At 36.9% G+C, this 25,975-nt stretch overlaps 1 protein-coding gene across 2 annotated transcripts in view; it reads left to right on the top strand.

Annotated features, from left to right (window-relative positions):
- Window positions 1-25,975, top strand: part of LOC149787983 (glutathione S-transferase-like) — a 92,668-nt gene that overhangs the window by 6,049 nt on the left and 60,644 nt on the right. The window contains exons 2-4 of one of the 2 annotated variants that reach the window (XM_089975697.1): window positions 1-46; window positions 1,315-1,374; window positions 2,415-2,470. The exon at window positions 1-46 is cut by the window's left edge and continues 97 nt beyond it. In XM_089975697.1, coding sequence (XP_089831823.1) covers window positions 1-46; window positions 1,315-1,374; window positions 2,415-2,470 — 162 coding nt within the window. The remainder of the gene's footprint in view (window positions 47-1,314; window positions 1,375-2,414; window positions 2,471-25,975) is intronic. The other variant, XM_089975696.1, reaches the window with a different exon arrangement.

Here is a 25,975-nt window from a genome sequence, read left to right as displayed (position 1 = left end):
TCGAAAACGCCTAATACCGCCAGCAACAACTTTTATGAGAATAAAGGTATATTAATATAAATATATGCATGAATATTTTATGGTGGTTCATGCAAGACACATGGAAATCAAATACTTAAACCCCTTTCACGTGGTGCATTCTAACACCATTATAAAAATATGGTTTACAAGTCAGAACTGAAATGTTTTTACCTTTACAAAGGAGAAATTAATTTTTCTATAAATTATACTTGAGCGTCATTATCTCTTTGCTCGTTCTGTAAAACAACTAAGTGCGGCATAAAATGTTCTCGATTTTCTTATTTCTTCTTTGCTTATAAAAAAACCAGTCGGAATGAACGCTTTTAAATATTTTGGAGAGACATTTAATATTTTTGCGACTCACCAAATATTGTCCTCCTCAATTATGTTCACAACTCCTGTAAAAGACTTTCGCGAATAACCTGTTTTGCTAAAATCACGAGAAAAAAATGAGCTTATGAATTTTTTTACTTGTGGTAAGTTAGTAAAATAAAAGAAAAATTACTTTTTTTCTTCTGGCAGACTTACAGCATGCAAATTATACGGTCAACAGAAAAATCATTTTTGTTATCCTTCTATTAGCAGCCAGCATGATACGACGCGTATTCCTAAATTTAATTTCTTTGTTTAACTTTACAATGAATGAAGACTTTTTAAAAATAATATCAGTGAACACGTAGTAACTATCATATTTGCGATGTTTTTCTTTTAAATTTACTGTCGTTTGCTGTGTTATCCCCCTGGTAAAAATATGTCAGGTGTTCTCCTATAAGATAACACAACCATCACAGTCTTATGACCTTTCTGAGCCAAAACAGTTACTGCAAGCTGGAAATCACATCATAAGCAGTGTCTTGATTCTAATATTTTTGCTGTATCTTTTTTTCCAAGAAGTAGTCACGGCTAAATGGAATGTTCGCCATCCGAAATTTATTAATATATTGTGTAGTAAACGTGTAAATTATCAGATAAAAAATGAAATATAAAATGGTTTGATTCTTACGGTGCTTATGTACTTGACAGCTTATATTCTTTTTAAAACAAATCGGATGTTTTTAATATTCTGGAGAAGCAGTAATTTCTATGCTACGTACCAATGAGCCCACAAAATATTGTCCTCCATTGTCCTTCAGCAATTTTTCGAAGAACCCAATGAATCTCGGAAATACCTCATGATAAAAATTGAATGAATTATATATGACCATTTCGATCTGCATGTACAAGTATTATTATGTCGAATGATGGCAACACTTGTATTTTCCCAGCTTATATAGCTTTTGTTATTGTTTTTAGAACTTCACATGGGGTGTGGATGAGGCTCCATCATATTTTCGGTACTTAAGGCCCTGGAAGGTGTCACGGAATGGTGTAAATGTTGTTAATTAAATACATGTACTCGGGTTTCGTTTCTTTTCTATGTACAACGATGCCCGAGGGTGATTATAATATGGTCTATGTATTTCGAAATCGTGAGTACGATTCGTCCTATGCCACACGTGCAAGGTGCCTTCGATAAGGAATAACGAAAATTCTAAAGGTATAAATACGTTACTACATGTAAAGGACCTTTACAATACTAATGGTTTTGTCAGCAAGCGGCCTGCTAAAAGGATTCGCACAACTCCAGCTGTAGGGCTGAAGTTTTGATGGTAGGAATATCCGGGGTGTCCGGTGTTGTCAGAGGGTAGAAACGTCCGTGTGTCCGGAGCGTTTAAGGTGCCGGAGCGTCTAATGTCTAGCGTCCGGAATGTCAAGAGTGACTAAGGTGACCCAGCTGTAGAGCCGTCAAAGGACCAGGGGGTCCGGAGGGTCTAATATTTCAAGTGTCCGGAGGGTCTAATGTTTCAAGTGATCATAGTATTCCGAGGGTCTGGAGTCTATATTGGTTGTGAAATTGATTCGGAGGAGCTGTGGAGCGGATATGGTGCACGGGTGACGGAGTGCATCTCCACACATGTATTTTTAGCTGTATGCTAATTTTGGGTTAGTAAGACCCAGTGTATTATTCAGGACTGGAAGGATAGATTGTATATCCGTTCTTGTTTAGTGACATAATTTCGCTACCTGAGCGAATACATTTTTTACTATGTGTAAAGTCTTACATTGTTTACTATTTGAGTGAACTATATTCATCTTTCCATTATTGAATCATTTGTGAAATCATTTATCCTGTATTTTAGGGTTACTGAACTAAATTTATTTGTATATTTTTTCCATCTTTGAAACTGTGCGTTTTTTATGTTAAATAGATCCAATATTTGGATTATAAATACGCACACATCTTCATAATCCACTACTCATATAAATCGCCACATTAAACCATATATCTGTGTCGTCAAAACGTGTTCTGTTGTTAATCCGAAATATCCCACCCGGTTATCTTGTTACAGAAGGCCTTAAGCCTGCACTGTGTACCTGCCATTTTGCGGTTTTTCAGACAGGATCTGAGGTAAAACTTCGCGTTCGATTTAAAACTAAAAATATTATTATTTATTAGAATCATAAGGTCACATACGACGTAGCCCCATCATAGTGCATGAAGTTGAAGGAAAGGGCGTCAAAGCTCCTGCCCAACACGTCCGTTGACTTACGCGAGGTTATACTGCAAGAAATAATTTCTTACTCAAGATCAGGTAAAAACGTCAAAAGTCAAGGTCACTTGAGCAATTGAACTTAATTTTTCATTTTCGTGGAATACCATGGGTTGTGCTTCGTATACCTTTATGAGGTATTACAAGTTAATTGTTATTGGAAAATAAAAACCATAATGTTTTTGGAGTCGAAAGGCAAGGCCAAGTTAATCGAACATGGCGCAATGGTTTCCGTGCAATAAGTTGGTTTTGTTTTGATAACCTTTATCAAAGTTGGCAGATGGGTTTCCCATTTAGAATATAAGGAAGCCTACCGGTCTAAGGGTCTGCAATTCAAAGGTCAAGGTCATAAGGATCTGAGAAATTAAAATTTCATCCACGTACAACTGGAGTTCTTCTAATTGTACCTTCATAATTTGCCCTTGAGCATTTCAGTGAATCTACTTATTAATTGCATCTAAAGATTCATGGTCAAGGTCAATTAGATCTATGAAAGTAAATAGGCTTTTGCATTTTTTGCATAATAAATTTGGCTTTCACTGAATGTACCTTCAGAATCGTTACAGGTAGATGATAAATTGTATTTTTGTATATTTCTGACCTGTCTGTTTTATTTTTATAACCTATGTATCGTGTACTTTTACCTGCATTAGGCCATGTACATCATATAAAAATTTAATTAATCTGCATAAAAGAAAATTGTCTGTTCCACTATTTACTCTGACCACCGGCATTTGCACAGAACTGTCTTTCTTAAAGCAATAACACCTAAGCAATTTTCAAGGTTTATTTCTTACATATAAGGTTAGATGTTTTCACATTTTGAGCTACATCAAAACTGTCCTTTACGTGATATCAAAACCTGAGGTTTTCATTATTCATCATATTTAAGCAATGTTAATGGGATCTTGTCAGTCAGTTCCGATTTGGTCAGTTTGCGGTCCTAGAAACAAGCGTAGCTTACGTTAGACCAACTCAAATCACCTTGAGGACCGCATGAGGGCAGTTTCGATTGCCCAAGGGCAACATCACATTTTATCTCTCATGACATCTTGAGACGCCAATCATTTTGCGGGCCACATGATACGGCTTGGTGAGCCGCGTGTTTGAGAACCATACGTTGGACTATGCAGTCATTAGCGGCAGAAAACATGTAGTAGCTAATCTACTGGTCATTGCTAAGATAAGGAGGTAATAATGAATTAAACAATGTCACGCTGAATGTGTCCACCTTTTTATCAGGATCCTGTTCAATCATAACCTTGTACATTTCTCTCTTGAAATCTTCTACTAGATCCACAATCTGGTCGACCTGGGCCGATTTCCAATTAGAACGTCCAGCCAAACCTTCCAAGAAATTTTTGAAAATATTCAATTTATAATCATGATGAAAAATACTAGGACATAGTGAAACCAATATTAGACGACAACTTCATCTATAATGTCCACCTGGTAATAATGAAAGCACTTATTAATTTATTTTTTTATCAAATTATTTTAAACATATTTATGAAGCACATCTGTCCTTAAATTACAGTTTATGTGGTCCTTACTTTACTTACTCGCTTATAAGTCGAGTCCTAATGCAATGTGCACTGACCCAGATTTGGCACCACATAATGCAGTGTGATCGATAGCACAAACAACATAAACATTGATCTGCCGGTGCATAATGCGAGTATATATATATACTAACTGTCCTCGGCAGACAGATTTAACTACAGTTGTTATTTATTTCACTTCATTGCCAGATTTGTCATTTATCAAGGATATTAAATTGATAGATCAATGGCATAAATAATTAAATTAATCTCCATTGATTCGTTAATTAACATGGATCAGATTGAGGATAATACGCGTGTTTTGTTAAATTTAAGTCAAGAACAGAACAACGAAAGGCAGGAGACTATTTCATGGTGAATAACATATTTCTGCGTATTACTTGCTCCACGGTATAGTCCCTACCACGGCACCCTGTTTGAGTCCTTCAAAAACTTGGTACTTTTCATTATGCCTTCCACAATTTTCAACTAAAGAAACTATTTGTTTTTATTTGAAACTACATTATACGGTGTAGACTTTTTTAAAAATAAAAAATGAGTCAAGGTTAAAAAAATGAGAGAGAGAGAGAGAGAGATTGTTACCGAACTCGCGCGCCAGATAGCGAGCAATTGCATAAGTCTGTGTCAGTGGTTTGCCATCCACTTCTGAAACGGGAATCTGTCCAAATAGCATGGCTAAAATAATCATCATCATCATTACTTATTGTTCCAGATATGCATATTTGTGCACTTCAGGCATGTTTCTCTTAACACTACTGTCGTGAATGGAAAACAACATATATTCCCCCATTTTCTCCAAACCTTTATAGCAATGAAACGTTAGAATCATTCCAATACATACGTAATGACCAGCAGTAATAATGCAAAGGGTTGCATACACACTAAATCAATAAGCGGAACTCTCAAAATTCACCAACATTCAACCGCAGTATTCTTTCCCGTGGTACGTACCATGGTACGTTTTCCGGTATTTCATTAGTTTCCGTCACCAAGGAATGTACAGAAATTCCCCGGTAATTTTGTTTAGAATTTAGTGATATTAAAAGCATGTTTTCATTTTTCATGACAAAAATTCCACACACTATAATCTTTTCTCAAAACAGTTGTATTAGTCACAAATTTATATTTATATTTTGAACCTTTAGTCACACGTATGCTTACACGGCGGCCGAATGGAATGTTGTGAAAGACATTTGGGTTAAATCCAGCGTTGAGACACATTTTGGAAAGAAAAGTATTTTTTTTTAGCGTACGTTAATGTGTTAAGTACATGTATTCCTTGAAACACAGTGAGTCATCCTAAGAGTTGCATGGAAGCAGTTTGTTTTTGGTTTGAATTTTAGGTAACTTATAGAATACACTAAATATTTTCTCGTTAGTTGAGTGAGTCTTATATGTTGGCTGGCTCTTTCTGATAATTGTATTGTCCAAGTGTTGGCATCCCGCTCAAAGTTTCCTTGCCTATTATATTAATAGTGCAGCTAGCAAAGTGTATGCTTTACAAAGTGTCAGCTATAGTGTAATCTTAATCATCCGATTTTAGTTACAGTTTTGAGATGACTTTCCATACAACAATAACATACACATAACAAATTCGTCTAATAAGGCACTAACGAGTTAATTTTGGCATGGGTGGGGGCTGCGATTTTTTTCTTCAACCGAGATTTTATATTTCATTTTATTTTATCTCAAGATTATTTTTTTTCTGTCAGAGCCGGAAATGTGAAGAAACAATCCGATCCCCCTGTTCGAGAAAACTAAATTGTTTGCCCTAATATAATTGCGGTATAGCGTGGTACGTATCGCAATTTGTTTAGAAATAGTGCAGTACGCATTTTTTCCTGGTACGTAACTCTAATATGTTACTAACAGAGCTACAGTGAAATGCTCCAAGCATTGTGGGAGCATCTTCGCCAGCTAAGGTTCCGATATGTTAACTGTATCAAGATACCAGCAGATACATTTCAATTGCATAAGAATGCCATGGAAGCAGAGTATGCCGAAATCGGATTATATTGAAGTATCTGTCTTTAACGAACCGAATAAAAATATATTAACATTGAAGAAAGTGTTTAGATAGCTTCGTTTCGTTCATGATTCTTATAATCATTAGAAGAAGACCATGTGGGGAGGCTCTAATAGGATTTATCATCCGTCTGATAAAAAAAGATTCGACGATTCGACAACTATGACAATTCGGAGACTGTTTCCCGTCATAGTTGACTATTTTGTCAAAAAATACGGTAGAAAGTCTCTGATTGGTTCATCCTTTTTACTGACAATGATGAGATTTCGACGATAACAACAATTATGACAATTTGAGAGAGGCCCACATGGTCTTCTTCTATAAATTAAAAAATTAAGTTAATGATAATGTCTAACATCGGAGAAGCATATTCCGCCAGATTTACTCGAGAGCGGCTAGAAGCAATCAAAAAATTTATTCCTGTAAGAGATTCTGTCAAACAAAAACTTCAAGAACGTCAGCAATCACAGGTTGAATTTGCAACAGATGTAGAACAATTATTTAAACCTGTTACTACACCTACTGAGAAAGCTGCGGCTATTACAGAAAAAGCTTTACTGGGAGATAAGGGAATTAGTATTCTTCCAACGCTAAGACAAACCGCTATACAAACTAGAAAGATTGCGGAAAGAACCAAGCAAACAAAAAAGATTTTACGAGATCTTCCAATCGACATAGCTACAGCTCAGTATTCACCCGCCGCCGAAGAAGATGTTGCACAAATTCGCACTGAAGTCGCTGATTTAAAAGAAAGGGAAACTGCATCTAAACCAGTAAAGGAAAATGTTGAACTGATTGCGAAATTTAATAAAAATGCTATTGAACTTCTAAAACAAACACCAGAAGCAAAATTGCCTGGGTTAACATTAGCAGGTATATATAACAAAGAGAAAATTTTAAAAACCAGAATATGCTTCCGTGAGTGATGAAAATTTTACCAAGTGGGTATATCGCGCATACTACAACAAAAAACAGGTTAAATATAATGATCCAAAATATATAAATCTTATAAATGAAATGAAAGCGACTGATAAACAACCGCAGGAGCCACCACCTCCTTATTCATTACCTGAGCAGGAACCTTCCTATCAACTTCCTCCACCACAGCAACAAATAGAAAAACAACAGTCTTTGCAGCAACAACCCGAAACTTCCACATCACAGCGACAACCCGAACACCGACCAAAATTACCATCGACACCTGCATTAATGTTTGACGATGAAGTTTTAAAACTTCTCGCGGATCGAAAAAAATTAATTACTATTGCTGCGCGTGATTATGGTCAGAGAGAAAAGTTTATAAAGTCTGAATACCTTAGCGGGATGAACCCTTCAAGTTGGGTTCCTTCATTATATTTTGCCTCCCAAAAATCACGTGTTGGTCTAAATGATCCCGAGTATAGAGAATTTAAAAAAGAAGTAGACAAGACTAAAAAAGCATATAAAGAAAAGGAAGTAACAGGTTCAGGTTTTGGTTTTTGCCCTGATAATATTATCAATGATGTATCATGGTTAGAAGTTCTCATCGGAGGTAGATGTGCTGGAAATCTGGAAATCTCCGGAAATAATTAATGAAGCCGCTGATATCTGTCGGCGATTGTTTCAAAATAATATTATGGATGCTCATGTCTACCGAGAACTTCTTGATGAACTTGTTGATAGCGATTAGATAAATAACTAATTAAATAAAATGATTATACACACTGCTCACCGCGCACCTGCACAAGTCAGAGTAATGAATTCACGACTGCCAGTATATAAAGCAGTATACGGAGATGGACTAGGTGATGTTATTCAAGGTTTATTCAAAAGAATGGCACCCAAAGCGATACCGGTCGCAAAACAATTATCGATGAAAGCCATTGATATTATCAAAGATAAAGCTCCTGGCGTAACTAGTGATACTGCCGGTAAAGCGTTTTCGGCAATCAAAGATAGATTAACACGATTAGTACGCAGACGTCAAAAATTACCATTTACCATAGACATGCCAGCAAATGTTAGCAAAGTAATAAATGAAGCCGCAAATCAAAAAATCGATTCGTTGATTAATAAAGGATTACAAGAACAGATAAATACAAGTTTTATATCAGGAAGTGGTCTTCGTTTTAGACGATAATGCATTATAATAAAATGTTTAAACGTGTATCTGATCCAGCGTTCGACATGGATGCACCAGTACTTAGAGATGAATCTGTGCGCGATTATCAGTATTATTCTTATGAGGCAATACCATCAAATCAACGTGGACGAATTGAATTACGAGTTCAAGATAGAAGCAGATATTTCTTGCCCGCTGAAGCATTTATTGAAGTCGCAGGTGAACTTGTAACAAATGTTGTCGCCAATACTCCATACGGCGTTAATGTGCGAGTTGGCTTTGTTAATAATGGTATTATGGCGTTAATCAAAATTGCTTCTTACAGCATCGATGGAAAAGAAATTGAAACAATCCAAGATAATGTTGACATTGCCACAACAATTACAGGGTTAGCGAGATACTCAGATGATTACACTAGATCAGCTGGCCCATCCATGATGTTTGTTAAAGATAATCTCGACCACGCTGATAACAGATCTATGGCTACGGGTGATGTAAGAGACGCAGCTGGTACGGGGGTGACACTTGCAGTAACAGGGCCGAATCCAAATTACAATTTAGGTTTTACTACGCGTAAATCAATGTTGAAAGATGAACATAGAAGATTTTCATGTGCGATTCCACTTTCTCATATTTTTGGATTTTGCAGAAATGTGAGAAAAGTTATTTTTGGAGCCAAACACACTGTTACGCTTTTTAGAAAAGGTAATGATAATGATGCTATCTGGCGAGAAGATGGCGCTGCTGATGGTAAAGTAATATTATTTAAGCTAGCATTGTGGATGCTAGTAATGTCACCGTCGCTTGTTGAAGAACAACGCCTACTTGCTTTTATGGATCAAGGCGGTAAATGGATGTTATCATGGCTTACAACAACAACCGCTGAAAATCAAAATTCTGTTAATGGTACATTTACCTGGTATGTATTATCACAGCAGGGTATTTCCGCGCCAAGACATGTCTTTGTCGCTTTTGAACTAAGAAACCGATTAGGCAATCAAGAAAAAAATCCTATGGTATTTGATAACCTTGGTGTCTCAGGAGTATCGCTAAGAATAAACGGACATCAAGAACCATCTGAGGATATAACGTTGAATTTTGAAAACAATCAAGTAGCACGTGCATATCATCGCTTGATGACATTTATGGGACGTGATCAAAATCCAGATACTGGTTTACAAATATCACAATTGGATTCTACAAATCTGTATCCAATTTATTACTTTTCGTTGGAACATCTTGACCTGGTTAAACAATCTGTCGTGGATTTGCACTTCAGAGCCGAGGTAAATTTAGCTCATAATTACAGAGCAATCGCAGTTATATTCAGTGATAAATCAATGCTACTTGAAAGTGTTGGCGGACGAATGAGAATCATTGATGCACCAGTAGAAAGCATGTAGACAACTAGATCATTTCCATCTAAAATAAAATGTCGTATAATTATGTTAATGTCACTTTGACTCCCGGTCAGGCGAAGAAATCACAATCAAATCACGCAAGTGTAGTCGGAACAAAAATAACTTTAAAACAAAATCAGATTACTGGTGGTCCAAATAAATTATCGTTGACTAAAACACAAATTAATCATTTCAATAAAGCAAGACAAGCAGGAGCTGGTGTCCAACTTGATTTTACTTCAACGGCGGTCAAAAACATGATTAAAACCGGTGGTATATTTCCTCTTCTTGCTGAGATACCGGCATTGATAGCTGCCGCCGCTCCAGCTGTCGCTAAAGCCGCCGCGTTAGGAGTTGTTGGAACCTCTGCTGGAATGGCATTAAAGAAAGCCACAGGAAAAGGAATTTTACACAATGAGACCTTAAAAAAAGACAAACAAGAAAAAAACAACAAGGTGCTCCAAACCGGGCAAACCTCAACCGGGTCGTCTAAAATTACCAGTGGAACAGTACGGACTTGGTTTAAGACTTCCAGGAACTCCGCCATCATGGTGCCCAAAACGGTTCTGAAAACAAAACAGAATGTTTTTGTCCCGATGTCAAATTTTGATCTAATCAGGGCTGCCAAAAACATAAATAATTTCAGAGGAGTCTTTATGAGAGATCAGTTACCAGCGCAGCCAAACAATCTAAAAACTGGAATTATTAATCTTGATAACAGCGAAGGTCCAGGAACTCACTGGGTTGCTTACGCGATTGATCCACGTGGAATTATTTATTTTGATTCATATGGATTGGCGCCGCCAGTTGAATTTCTCAAATACACGCAGCGAGTACAAGGCACTCCCAAAGTCTGGTATTCAACGTTGCCAACACAAACACTAACCGATCCTCCTATATGTGGTCAACAAGTATTAAATGTACTCGATGCGATATCATCGCCAACTAAACCGCCTCATAAACGCGTATTCGAATACACTTCGCGACAACATCAAATTAAAATAAATTCTAACAAATAAATGGTTGATATTTACGGAAGACCCTTTACCCCCAAGACGAAGAAAATTACCGATGTAGATTTGTCAAAATATGCAACTAAAGATGATGTCAGTAATCTCTTAGCGTTGCCTGGAGTAGACCCAGATGAAGTAGTTATTTTTCAGGACGTGCACGGTAAACTAAGGACCAGTGATATCAAATGGCACGAGATAATGGAAAAATTAGAGATTCAGCAATATCGTTTGCGGCGTTGCGAAATGAAATGCAAAGAATCGCGTCCACGCATGTAAAAAAATCCGGCGATATAAATGACCGGTGAACTTAGTCTTAACGGAAATAGAATAACCGTGTTAAGAGATCCAGCAGATCCGGAAGATACCACAAACAATACGTCCATGCGCAATTTACAACTCTTGCTGGATTACTCAATACCAGGTTAAGAAATACCGGCGACACAATGACCGGTGAACTCAATCTCGGCAACAACAAAATAACATCACTGTCGGATCCAACATCTCCAGATGCCACGACGAAAAAATACGTCAACGATAAATTATCGATGCTGCGGGTCGAGTATGACGTTCACGTAGGTGGTTTTAACAGACTTCGCAGAAATTATCAAGAGACAGACAAAACCATAGATAAATTCTTTGGAACTCCCACCGCCGTCGACATGAAACTTTCGGATATCAAGACAAACATAGACACAATCAAACAAACACAGCAAGATATCGTATCGGGGATTCCTGATATTGTCAGCAAAACTAATTCGATTCCAGCGCAGGTCAAAAACGTCGTATACACGATAGCTTCTGGATCTGCAACATGGTCCAGTCTAACAGAAAATACCATCAAACACACAGCCGCGGTTACTGGCGTGTACAGATTGTCCCTATTTTCCCGGGAAAAATTTAAGATTTTTACAAAATTTCCTTGGCAACATTCCACTGATGAGTTTCCGGGAGTTGCAACTGTGATATTAAATAAGGACGACGAAGAAGACTTTTTACCGATTCCCGACGACAACACATTAAAGAGAGTATCTTATTGGTGGTGTCTGGAATTTGTAGCTGAAACCCTCAATTGGTTATCGCGTAATGTAAATAATGAAGTCAACAACTCCGATGACAGAGTCATTGAATGCGCAACAATACAGATACGATCAAGTACGTGAATGGCAGTCAGAATTAAAAACTCTCATCGACGATTATAATTTAAACGTAAAAAGATATCAACGACGCGTAATCGTGTTAGACGCGATAGTGTATCCGGTATCCGCGATAGTTGCATCCACGGGTGTATTATTATCAGCGCTAACTCCAGTAACAACTGCAATCGCGGAAACAATTACTGTTTGAACATCGACGACAACTGCAGGCGTTGCTAATATTATCGCGGAAAAAATCATCATGCGCGAGTGTAAAATTACGCGAATATGAAAAGAAAACAACCGCGGTCACAAACGCGTATTCGAAATTATCGTCGCTGATATCATCGAGCATCGACGACACTACAAGATCAGATTGTGAATTCGCGGAAATGGCAAAGATATACGAGGATTTAAAAACAACAAGGATAAATAATGACCGATTTAGTTGAGCAAGCTCTGCTCGAGATAGCAACAAATACAAAATCAGTGAAAACCACAATGATAACAGTCAGCTCGACTAAACCAGAATTCGGTATTAATTTTCTAACTGCGATTTCAGTGAGTAAGTTCGCGTTAACACAATTGCGAGTATGTCACAGCTGGCCGTATGTTAGATCAAAGTCGTTCAGAAAGTTGTCAGCGAATAACTCGTTTGTGTTCGCGTGGAAAAACAAGGAAGACGGCACTCTCGACTGGAACGTTATTGGAATACCTACCGGATCTTATCAGATCGAAGAAACCAGTGAAGACATACAACGTCGAATAAAAACTATTACCAGAGTAGAATCCAAGATAGCGATAACTGCTCATGAGCCAACGCTGTCGTCCGCGGTCGAAATAGAGTCTCCGAACTATATCGTGGACATATATAATAGTTCGATCAGAACAGTGTTAGGATGGCCTGAAATACCACCGACGACGCCGCCAATACCGCCAGAACCTAAAAGGTCTGATTATGCCACGGATAATAAATCATATCATGATATTTCCACCCATCCTCGATATCAGCAGTATCTAACATATTCATTATTTTACGCTGGCCAAGTTTGGGGAGCGATGAGAACTGTAGATGATGGAGTAAGTGTAAGTCAAAATGATGTTTTGGAATTTTTCAACTCTCATGATAACAAATACAAGGAAATATTAAATAAATTACGACAAAATCTTCATGAACATGTTTTTGATTTATCGTTAAAAACCTCAATTATCAAATACACAGAAATATTAAATCAAATTGCACACGACATGGAACTATTTAATCTACGATTTATTCAAAGTGTATTAGATGCCAGTAGTAGCACTTTTAGGGATTATTTTGCAAATTTGCATAAAATACGTGTAGAAGATATTCCAGATTATAAATTTTCCGGATATATTTCTCTTTCCGAACACAAAAATCAGTCAGCGATCTCATCAATGAGTTCTTCGATGATATACTCGCAGAGCACAGACGATCACTTCCACCGCCAACTATTTTCAGACATAATAATAGTTTACAGGGAGACGGACGACATGTGTCTCCGGGCATCGTAAACATAACCGAAGTGGTTGCGGACAATCTTGTACGTGATGTTATCGGTGACAGCTACATCACTAATACGACAATATCAAATCAAGCCCAACAAGGATTTGGTCTTTATTCATTTACTTCGAAAGATCCTCCTGGATTTCTGATTGTGCAGGAACCAATTAATCCTGTTTTTCTACGATGTCATGATCCGTGGCACTATCCAGAATAAATTTCAAACTGGCAGATCAATCCGGAAACCTTACTGATATGCGCGGTGAAACATTAAGTATAAATCTGTTAGTGAAATCATAGATTTTCAAATCTTAAAGATTTCCATCGTAGATTTATTTTCAATTTTAGACTCTACATAAATTATATGTACGTCCACGCAAAAGTTTTCGTGTATGATAAACATGCACTTGAACAGGCAGTCAAACAAGCATTTAAAACCCCTCTTGGAAGTCTTAAGTTAAGTATTGATGAATTTGGTGATGAAAATTTTTTGCTGATAGAACCACAACTAGAACAACTTGCGCGCGAAAATATTATCATGATCGCATGCGATTACGGTCAGATTTTAAATTACGCGCACTCTTGCATCGAAGCCGAAGATTTATTTGAAATTATTGGACCCAAGAAGATTTTTCGATATTATATCTTCGATGGATTCCTTTGCTGGCGATTCCTGCAATTGTTTAATTTTTTCCCTCGGTAGTGCACAATATCTTGCAATTGTAAGATATTATTTTTTTGTTCAGTGATCGTCTGTTGCAATTGCTCGATTGTTTGCTGTAATTGTATAATAGTATTTTCTCGTTCAGTGATCGCCTGTTGCAATCGCGTAATATCATTTTCTCGTTCAGTAATCGATTGCATTTCTCCGATGGTTTTTTATGTTCGGATATAGCTTGCTGTGCTTGTGCTATATCGTTTTCATATTTTTTTGCTCACTTATCAACGCTCGAAGTGTTTCACGGTTGTCTTCATTTATTTGCTGTATTTGTTTAATCACGTCGATATTATTATGATAATTCTCTACCTGTTCATCATAAATCTCTTTTCTTTTGATTGACTTTTTTTTAAAATCTATCAATATATTTTGTTAGGTTTTTTTCCTCGTTCTGTTCCAGCAAACCCTGCTATGAATTTTTAATTGGGATAGGCAGACTTCCATATTTTATATAGTCGCGGAAGGCCGATATAATAATCCCTGGCAATCTTTGCTGGTTGTTCCTTTCCACGTAGGTTTATAATGGTAAGCTCTTCCTGCGGAGATAGAAATCTTGCTTTGTTCGGCATGGAAAATTATACATGTAATAATTAAAAGAAAAAACACATGTGAAAAAAATAGCAAAAAAAAAAATAATATAAATAATATCCTATTATCGATAAATTTACAGGGAAAATTGTTTTCAATAATGAATTATCGGTTATTGTTTTCCGTCAATTTTTTTTTATGCATTATTGCTTGACGATATTTCTGATGCATCATTGTTTGAAGATATGTTTTGTTTGACGATGGCAAAAAAAATAATATTTTATCATCGATAAATTTACAGGGAAAATTGTTTTCCTTCGGTTACTGTTTTCCGTCATAAATATTATCCAATATTTCTGATATATCATTATTTGACGACATTTCTGATGCATCATTGTTTGACGATGCATCTTCCAGCGACGATATTCCTCGTAGTTTTTTTGCACGATCATTTATTGTTTTCCTTCCTTCGTATTCGTCAGATAATCCCTTTCTAATTTTATCAATTGCACGTTGCAACGGAATAAACTCTTTTAACTGAGAATCATCAATTGTGAAAAGACTGTCATTCATATTTGATTGTATTTGTTTCATCAGCCTCCATTTTTTTGAAAGCGTATAACCGCCGTATTTTTCTCGTCGCGTTATTTGTTCAAATTTATTAAAAATTCTTTCATGTTTTAATTTTTCAGCAATTTTTAAATTTGTTAATCTTTTGATTTCAGAAATTATAATTTCAATATTTTCAATATTCATTTTATATAATAATATTATTCATTAATTTGAGAAAATGTTACCCATATTTTATATTTTTTTAATATGCGGATATACGAGATCCATTTACAACGTTGCCTACAGAAGCGGACATTATGTCAAAATACCTGCCGGCGGAGTTTATTGATGGAAATTCAATTACTTTTCCAGATTGTGATGTATATTTTATCCGCTTGGGAGAACTTTTTTTTACCTTTATTACCGACTAGGTTTTCCTTCTGAGTGACCATACGAAGATTTTCTATGCGATTATCAAGTTTATTTTTGTTGATATGATCTATAACAAACCCATCTCTGATTGGGCCGTGAAAACATTCATAGATAAATCTGTGATTGTAAAGTCTCTTTCGATTAACGGCAGACATAAAATAACCGGTATTACAAGCTGTGCCAAGTGGTTTTTTTATTTTTATAGTGCCTGATTATGCCAGCTTGATTGCACTCGTAGTTTTTAATACTAAAATGAGTTTTAAAATCTTCCATTAATCAATGCGATGTTGTCCTTTCAAATTTTTTAATATAATCCTGAACAGTTTGCACAATTCTGTCGGTGATATCATCATATTTTTGTTATAATACCGAATTAATTCCCTGCATCTTTTTCCTCCAATATTCGCGCACAATTGTGTTTTTACTCTGACGCCAACACCACATTGTAAGCATCGTTTTGAACCATAGCTTCCCTTGCGGATGCGTTGTATGTGATCTCCGCAAAATTCATCGTAACATAATTTATTACATGATATTGAACACTTACATCGATTAGTTGGAATTATTTTTATTTTTTTAAAAATTTAAATACTTGCCTTAATTAATACCATGGATGAATACGATAGATTATCCCAAATCAAGCCAACAAACTCAAGATTTGATCTTGATAGATTAACGTACGATCCACGAAGGAGATCTTTGGATGAGGTGTTAAACGTAATCAGTAAAGCAAAAAAAGAATTTTTTGACAGTAGAGCATCTCATACATGGTCAACTTTTAGAATTACATACAATGATCGCGTCGATGATGCTACAATGAATGATGCACGTGCAAAAACGATTATCAATTACTTTAATCATAGAAAATATCTTCTTAGAATGAAGTTTATCGTGCAACAGGAAGGTGATTGGATTATCCGTGACAAACGTGATCCTATTCTTGCAAATGGAAAATTTGTCGTATGGGATAAAAAATACCAGACCAGGAGCATTAACTGGAATTGACAGACCTTATTATGTTCGATCATATCCTGTAACAGCTGTCGTTTATAGAGCTTATTTGATAAGAAAAAAGGACATTAGAAAACTTCGCAAAATGAAAACGTCGACGCGGATAAATTGTGTCGCTGAACAAATTACAGTACATTTCAAAAATGCAAAACGCGGAAACGGTTTAACTGATCGGCGGCGTAAAATAATAGCAACATGGAATGAAACACTTGGTGATGATGGTGCATCGATAGACGACGTCGCTGAATTATCAAGTAAATTAAAATTTCCAATCACAATAAAAACGTTAGCGGGAGAAATTTTGTATCAATCAGTAAATAAATCGAAAGGTGCGCCAGTTATAATTATTGATCATAATGGTCACGCTTGGACATCCGCGGTAACAATATTTCCTCGGGATCGCACCGTGAAATATTTCCCTCCAGAGAAAAATATATTTGATTTTATTTACGAAAGAAGTAAAACCGATCCTGTGTCAATGTGGTTATTTAAAAGTTCTGAAGATGGTCAGTATGATCAGTTTATAACGCCTGATGGAGAGTTATATCGTAAAGAATCTCTGCATGAAGAAATATGCAAACTTGCAAAAAAGTATTTGTCGGACACTGATGCAGGTAAATGTTTTACTGTTCCTGGTGTCGCCGCTCACATTGCCAGAGTAAAGAATTCATGGTCGCCGACACCATTTGACCTTCTCGCGGATGTCCAGGCAAGTTGTGTCGAGTATGGACACGGTGGATTATGGAATACCAAGTATAATGTCAGCGAGATGATTTCCGTTGACATGGTTGCTTGTTATCCGGGAAGTTTTCTCGGGTACGGCGAGTGTAACGGATACTTCAGAAGATTTGGTCACCCTTGTCATGAAATGACGCGAGTTGCAATAAATGGACCATTACCTGATTTTGATTTGACTGGATTTGCTCGTGCGACATCGTTTAAATTCGCCAAAGGACTTCATCCGATTTGTTATTTTTGGTTTGGCAGACACTTTTCAGAGAGGTGTTGGGCGCCGATAGTATTATTACAATACATGCTTGACAGCAAAATATTAATATCGTTAACAGTCAGTGAAGCGATTATATCATACCGGAAACAGGCCGATGTTTGGTTACCAACACCTGAGCGTATCAGTCTCGATGAAGTTATTGAAGAATATGTACGAGAATGTCCGAACCTGCCCATGGATGTTATTGTTAATGAAGCTCCTAATATTCTTAAGATTAAACTCACAACAGTGAAAAAGCAGCAAAAGATCTCGGCAGAAAAATAATTGGTAAATTTACTCAAGGCGGCGCATATGATCAATAACGGCATCACTCACGATTGATTATGGATGATGCTAAATTAAATTTTATACTTGCTGATACCGCTGCAAGAAATATACTTTGTAATTGGGAAGACGCTTACTTGTCTGATGGAAAGCGATTAGGTACAATTATTAGTTACATCGACGGAGAATCGCCTCAGTACACACATTTAAGATTTTCGATGCTGGCTTATGTTTCTATAAATTTGCTGTCGATGATAAATAGATTTCCCGACGCTACAGTCAGAGTTGCCACGGAATCATTTTATATCGATAAGAAATATTTTAAATCACTGACTCGTTTTATAAGCAATGATGAATCATGGAGTTCATGGAGAATTAAAAAAGGAAAAGTTACATGGATATTGTGAATCCGCTGCTGTTGCGATCAAAGATAATTATCGTGAATCAAAATTATCTGAAGTGTCGTCTGCGCTACCTGTGTATGATCCAATTACTAGATATAAGTTTGTTTACTTGAACGGACTAGGATGATGCGGTAAAACAACGCGAGCAGTCGAGTTATTTCGGAATTCTGATATGATTATATTAACGACCACACACAGACTTGAACGAGAGACGACAACACGAAAAGTAAAAGCTTGTACTTATCACAGCTTTTTCAAATATAACGGCGGTGTGTAGACTTCTGAAAGAATGGGAATAAAACACATTCCACGGATTATTATTTGGGACGATGCGTGTACAGTGTCACTAGATGTATTACAAATATTTCTTGGTTGGTTGTCAACAAAAAACACTTGTGTGATAATGTGCGGTGATCACGGTCAACCGCCACCGTTTGCTGGGTCATCTCCGCATGAGTTGTTGAGAGCAACCGTAGATTATTACGAGGAAATGAATACCGATCATAGATCTCTTGATAAAAATTAAAATAATTTAAATCATTAATCAGACTTCAGCCAAATGAAATTCAATGCGAGGTTATGCGTTAGGTGATTACTGAAACTTCAATGGATAATTTCTGGAAATCGTGGACACCAACTGACATAATAGTCGCGAGCAGAAAGATAGTCAGAGACACACTTCAAGTAAAACTATTTCAGTTACAACGAGAAAAGTTTTCGACGTTGCCAGTGTCATTATGTTATAGGCCAGCTGATACACGATTACAGAATATCAACGTTGATATTCCTGGAAAAGAAAAACAAAATCTAGTATTGAATGATATCGTGTTAGTTGACATCGATGTTGTCCAGGATGCACTTAAAATGAATAAATCCCCGTGGACGCTAGGCTACGCAATGACAATTCACTCTGCACAAGGACTAACCATCAGTGACACGATTGTTTGGATTGTTGATGACCACATCGAATGGCCAAATTTAGTTTACTTGGCAGTGTCTCGAGTTAGAAAATTTTCTCAGCTGCGAAGAATTGTCTTAGACGAGTCACTGACTGATGAAATTGATGATGAAAAGAACAACAACATAATAAAAAGAAAACTTGCCTGTTACAAACACAGTGACAAAAAAATAATCGAGAATTTGACCTCGATGCTGAATTTATTATGACGTTAAAACAGCAAGATAATCACTGCATGGTTTGTAATTGTGTAATGTTTTGGTGTTATTCGGATAAAAATCCAAAACAATTTACCGTAGACAGAAAAGATAATAGTCGCGGTCATACACGCGATAATGTAATGTTGACTTGTCTTGAATGTAATCGAAGTCGTGGTGCTAGTTAAGTGATTTGGGCGGTAATTGAGTATCTTCGGGAATTACTTGTAATTGTTCACGTGTAAATCCACGTTCAGGAGCAGTTGAATCCAGTCTATAGATTGCTGGTGTGCCTGTAGATGTAACCACGCTAGAAATTATGTGTGTGGTGATGCTCCAGATATGATAATTCGCCCTTTTTTTTAATCCTTCAAGTTCACCTGGTTCATATAAATATCTCACAGTGACATCACCTAGTAGTGGTTGCGCTGGAAAATTACGCCGTGGTAAATTTATATATTTTTTGTGATTGCGACGACGGGTTTCATATTGATTGTTCGAGTAATCTCATTATTCAACGCGGTTATCACACTTGGCAATCTTGCAACCCATTCGCGAGATCTTTTGTCTTGAGTGAATTCCTTCGCGTATTGATATCCAAATAACCGCTCAGCAAGTGTTCGATTAAATCATTCAACAGTTGCCTGTTCACGATGAATTGCAGTGTGTACTCGTCTGATGGCGACGTTATGTTGTTTCATCTTTGATAATACTGCACCCTGAAATTCTTTGCCAGGATCAACTTGTAATAGATTTGGCCATTGCAGACCACGTTGTGGTCCAGACCCTCGCTGATAAATTCGTTTGAACGTATTGGCTACTCCAGTTGATGTCTTTGATGTTAACGGTTCTGCCTCTTTGTATCTACTTGCAACATCAACGACAGTTAACGCGTACTTGTATGTTCGACGACGAACGGCATCATGCGACAGAAATAATAATCAGCTTCATGAACTTCATTTGGTACACTAACATCAAAATGCGCAAAGTGGATTTTCTTAGGACTCGGTAGATAAATTTGCCATATTGCCTGTCTGGATAACCAATTTGCTGCAGTATCTCGTGTAACTTTTGCTGTGTTGGCAAGTTTACTAAATGCTGCGTTACCTTTCCAGTATCCACTCGGAGAATAATAAATCGATCCCATTATAATTAATTACCAGCGCTTAATACAATCTTAGATTTCATCGCGGACTTTATTAACCAGCTCGCTAATCTTTCTTTGAGAGATTTATCAGTGATGGCATTTAACGCGTGAATTAATTTTACGTCTGCGAGGTGTCGCTGTTGTAGATCTTTACTTTTGTAGGCTACATCATGCACATGACATGCTTTATCGATAGCATTTACTGGCTCTTCTCCAGGATTTGGAAAATCTAAGTCATTAAGTCTGATATCAAGTCGAGTTCCAGGACCGCAGTAATTATATCCCGGATATTTCGCCCACGGAGTTCCTGGAAGTTTTCCTAACTTGGCTGCGATATCACCTCCTTTTTTATACTTGACTTGCCACCTGACGACGTCAGGGAAATAAATTTAAACTTTCTTGTGCCGCATTGCACATACTTGCCTGTAAGCGCTTGTCGATTATTTTTTTGTTGTAATGGCTGTTAAATCACCTGTCGAAGTATGTGCTTTACATTTCACACAATATAAATCCATATTTATTTTATATTATTCTAATGGACATTGTTGACTTTTCAGCTACAAAACGACGTGAAGCAGTTGAACATCATCGGATGCTACCAAATTCTATTCAAATGATTATTATAGGTCCATCTAGATCAGGTAAAACACAATTGCTGTTAAATTTAATAACAAGATGGATGAAGTGGGACAAATTGTATTTGATAGCACCAAGTGTAGATGACCAACGATGTTATAACGTGCTAAAAGATTTTAATGAGCGTGTTAGCGAGTTAAGCGACAATGTTGTTGCATTTATTACTGCATCGATGAAGCACCATCTGTGGAAGAACCTGATGCAAGTATTAACAATTTAGATGTGTACGATGATGTGATGTTGGACAAACAAACAAATCCTGCCAGAGTATTTTCCAGAGGTCGGCACAAAAACACGGATGTAATTTATGTAACCCAGCGATATACACAAATACCGAAAGTGATCAGAGATAACTGTAATATTCTCGCGGTATTTAACGGAGTTGACACACACACGTTACGAAATATACATCAGACTTGGTGCAACGGTGATATGGACCATAATCATTTTAAAAACTTTTTTAGCCATGCTCAGTCAACTCCACATGGATTTGTTACAATTAAATTACATGATCCTCGAACACGGTATCGAGTCGGGTTAGATAAAAAAAATAATTTATAGAAGAAGACCATGTGGGCCTCTCTCAATTTTCATAATTGTTGTTATCGTCGAAATCTCATCATTGTCAGTGAAAAGGATGAACCAATCAGAGACTGCATCTACTGAACAAGTTACAGCTGTCGTCAAAGAAGATCTTCTTCCGGTATCAAAACAAACAGCAGAACAAACTGAAAAAATAGCCAGAAGAACTAAACAGACAAAGAAGATTTTACGAGATCTTCCAGCTGATATAGCTGCGGCTCAACCTCCACCTGTTGGTGAGGAAATACTTGAAAGTATTGGAAAACTTCGTACTGAAGTCGCCGACGTGCAAAAAGAACATGCACCTGAACCCGAACTAGTAGAAAGAAACGTAGAATTGATTGCACAATTGAAAGAAGGAGTTGTTGAAGAAATTAGAAATACTAAAAGAGAACAATTACCCGAAAAAATATTAAATAGTATGTTTAATAAATCTGGTATTTTAAAACCCCGTCATGAAAAAGTAAATGATGATAATCTTATTAAATATATATATCGTGTATATTACAACATAAAACAAGCTAGAGGTCCAGAATATAAATCTTAATAAAGAAATAAAAAACTTAGAGAGAGACTGAAACAACTAGAACAAGAACAACTCTTCCAGTATCAACTTCCTCCACCTCTGCAACAAATAGAACAACAAAAATCTTCTTCACCGCTGTCAAAAATTAAAAAGCTATTTAGAACAACACCATCTAAGAAATCAGAAGAATTAGCAACTGGAAGTGGTCTGGGAGATGATTTTGTTTGTCCTGATAATATCATTAATGATGTGTCACGGTTAGAAGTTCTCATAGGAGGAAAACGTGCCGGAAATAATTCACCAGAAATAATTAATGAAGCAGCTGATATTTGTCGGCGATTATTTCAAGGTGGTATCATGGATATCGGAGTTTACCGAGAACTTATCGATGAACTTGTTGATGACTAGTTGTTAAATAAATGGTAAATTAAAAAAGATGATCATACATAATAATCATCGTAAACCCGTACAGGTCAGAGCAGTAAACTCACGATTACCAATCTACAGAGCTACTTACGGAGATGGACTTGGTGATGTTATTCAGGGATTATTTACAAGGATAGCTCCAAAAGCAGTACATGTTGCAAAACAATTATCGATGAAAGCTGTCGATATTGTTCGTGAAAAAGCTCCTGGAGCAATTGTCAATGTTGCTGGTAAGGCGTTCTCGGCGATCAAAGATAGACTAGCACGATTATTGCGACGAAAACGACAACCACCAGTGAAACTGGCAAGTACTGAAATGATGCCCGCAGACGTAAGTAAAATAATAAATCAGGCTGCAAATAAAAAACTAGCGGAATTATCTGAAGAAGCAGAAAAAATATAACAGCAAATTTAATAGCAGGAAGCGGTCTTCGTCGACGGTGATTGAGATCATCATTTGGAAAAATGGTAATTATAATAAAATGTTCAAGCGCGAATCAGACCCAGCATTTGATATGGAGGCACCTGTCCTTAAGTATGAATCTGTGCGTGATTATCAATTTTATTCCTATGACGCAAGACAACCAAATCAGCGGGGGAGAATCGAATTACAGGTTCATGATACAAGTAGATATTTCTTGCCCGCTGGGGCGTTTATTGAAGTAGAAGGTAGACTTGTAACGAATGTTATAGCTAATACGCCATATGCTGCTAATTTGCGTGTTGGTTTTGTCAACAACGGGATTATGGCGTTGTTTGATAGCGCCACATACATGATTGATGGAAAAAATATCGAATCGATTCAGAAGGATGTTGATGTTGCTACAACAATAATTGGTCTACCGAGATATTCTGACGACTTTACAAGATCAGCCGGTCCAACAATGATGTTTGCTAAAGATATTACTAACCACGCTAATCATGTTCAGTATATTAAAATACGGACACCACAAGATACTGCATCTGATCCACAACCGGCTGACTTTGAGCACGCAGACAGACCAGGTGCTGCTTTTGATATTATAGGAAGCGTTAATGCGACTTACAACTTAGGGTTTGCAACACGCCGAGCAGCGTTGTCAGGAAATGACAGAAATTTTTCATGTGCAATTCCATTATCTCACATCTTTGGATTTTGCAGAAATGTTAGAAAGGTCATCTTTGGAGCTAAACACACAATTGTGCTCGTAAGAAAAGGTGATGATAATGATGCAATCTGGCGAGGTGCTGGTGTTGCTGATGGTAAAGTAAATATATCAAAACTTTCATTATGGATGACAGTAATGACTCCATCTATTACTGAAGAACAAAAATTACTCTCTTTTAAGGATCAAGGCGGTAAATCATTGCTATCATGGTTAACAGTAACCACAGATGCTATTCAAAGTAATGTTAATGGTTTATTTACATGGCATATAGCATCACAACAGGGTGTTTCTTCACCACGACATATTTTTATTGCGCTGCAAAATAATGACCGGACAAATAATCAAGAACATTCACATATGATATTTGACAATCTTTGAGTTAATGAAGTTTCCTTACGAATAAATGGACATCAAGAACCAGCTGAAGATATATTGTTAAATTTTGATCAAAATTACGACATCGTTTAATGTCATTCATGGGACGTGATCAAAATATAGATACTGGTTTGCAAATATCACAACTAGATTTTACAGGTCTATATCCTATTTATTATTTTTCGCTGGAACATCTTGATTTGTCCAAACAGTCTGTCGTTGATATACACTTTCGAGCTCGTGTTACTAACCCACCAGGTGCTGGTGCCTTCTACAGAGCAATCGCGGTCATACTCAGCGATAAAGCCATGCTACTTGAAGGTGGTAGTGGTCAAATGAGGGTCTTTGATGCACCTGTGGAAAATTTTTAATTATTCAGAAAAATATTATTTATATAAAAATGTCGTATAGTCATGTTAATGTTACTCTGACTCCCGGTCAGGTCAAAAAGCTTCAATCAAAAACCACCAGCAAATGCGGAACTAAAATATCACTAAAACGAGATCAGATGGGTGGTGGTCCAAACAATTTATCGTTGACAAATAATCAGATTAAACATTTCAATAAAGCCCTAGAATCAAAACCTGGAGTTCAATTACGTCTTTCTCCGAGCGCCATCAAAGACATGGTTAAAATAGGTGGCATATTTCCACTTCTCGCGGCTATTCCAGCGTTAATAGCTGCTGCTGCTCCAGCCGTAGCAAAAGCAGCCGCGTTAGGTGCTGTTGGAACCGCTGCTGGAATGGCTGTAAAGAAAGCAACCGGAAATGGATGAAAAAAAAAAGGGACGCGGCCTAAGATTACCGGGACCTCGTTGGGGAAAAGGTCTAAGGCTTCCACGTGAAATGTTCCAGCATCAAATTTTGATTTATTAGATGTTGCTAAAAAATTAAAAATAAAAACTTTAGAGGTGTATTTATGCGAGATCAATTACCAAAATAACCAAACAAACTCGAAAAAGGTATTGTTAATCTCGACTCAAATTCAGGATCCGGTACCCATTGGGTATCATACGCGGTTGATCCACGTGGAATCGTTTATTTTGATTCGTACGGGTTAGCTCCACCTGTTGAATTTATCAAGTATGTCGCACCACTTCACGCAAGAACCTCTGGTTGTAAAGTTTGGTATTCAACGCTACCCACACAAACAATGACAGATCCGCCAATATGCGGCCGTGAAGTAATTAATGTACTCGACGCTATATCAAAATCATCCAAACCGCCACATAAAGTCGTGCATGATTATACAAGCAACCGATTCGTTGCACGTAAAGCGTTTTAAACAGATCTTGGATCTTAAAATATAATGGTTGATATTTACGGAAGAAGATCTTCTACTATTAAGAAAATAAAATCCGATGTTGATCTGTCAAAGTATGCGACTAAAGATGAACTCGCTGATATCATGAGCCTGGCTGGAGTTGACCCAGATGAGGTCGTTATTTTTCAAGATCGATATGGTAAACTAAAAACGAGCAATATCAGATGGTATGATATAGTTCGACGAGTACTTGGTGCAGTTACAGATAATATTCCTGTGTTTACTGACGGTGGTAGAATCAAAGATTCAAGTATATCGTTTACAACAATTAGAGATGAAATTGCAAGAAGCGTTGCTAATCGCGTGAAAAATACCGGTGACACAATGACGGGTGAACTCAGCATGAACGGAAATAAAATAGTAGTTT

Source organism: Sinohyriopsis cumingii, chromosome 11, assembly GCF_028554795.1.
Source record: "Sinohyriopsis cumingii isolate HCF-2022 chromosome 11, ASM2855479v2, whole genome shotgun sequence".
Classification (NCBI taxonomy): domain Eukaryota; kingdom Metazoa; phylum Mollusca; class Bivalvia; order Unionida; family Unionidae; genus Sinohyriopsis; species Sinohyriopsis cumingii.
The sequence above is the reverse complement of the archived record's forward strand: the minus strand, read 5'-3'. Positions and strand labels throughout refer to the sequence as shown.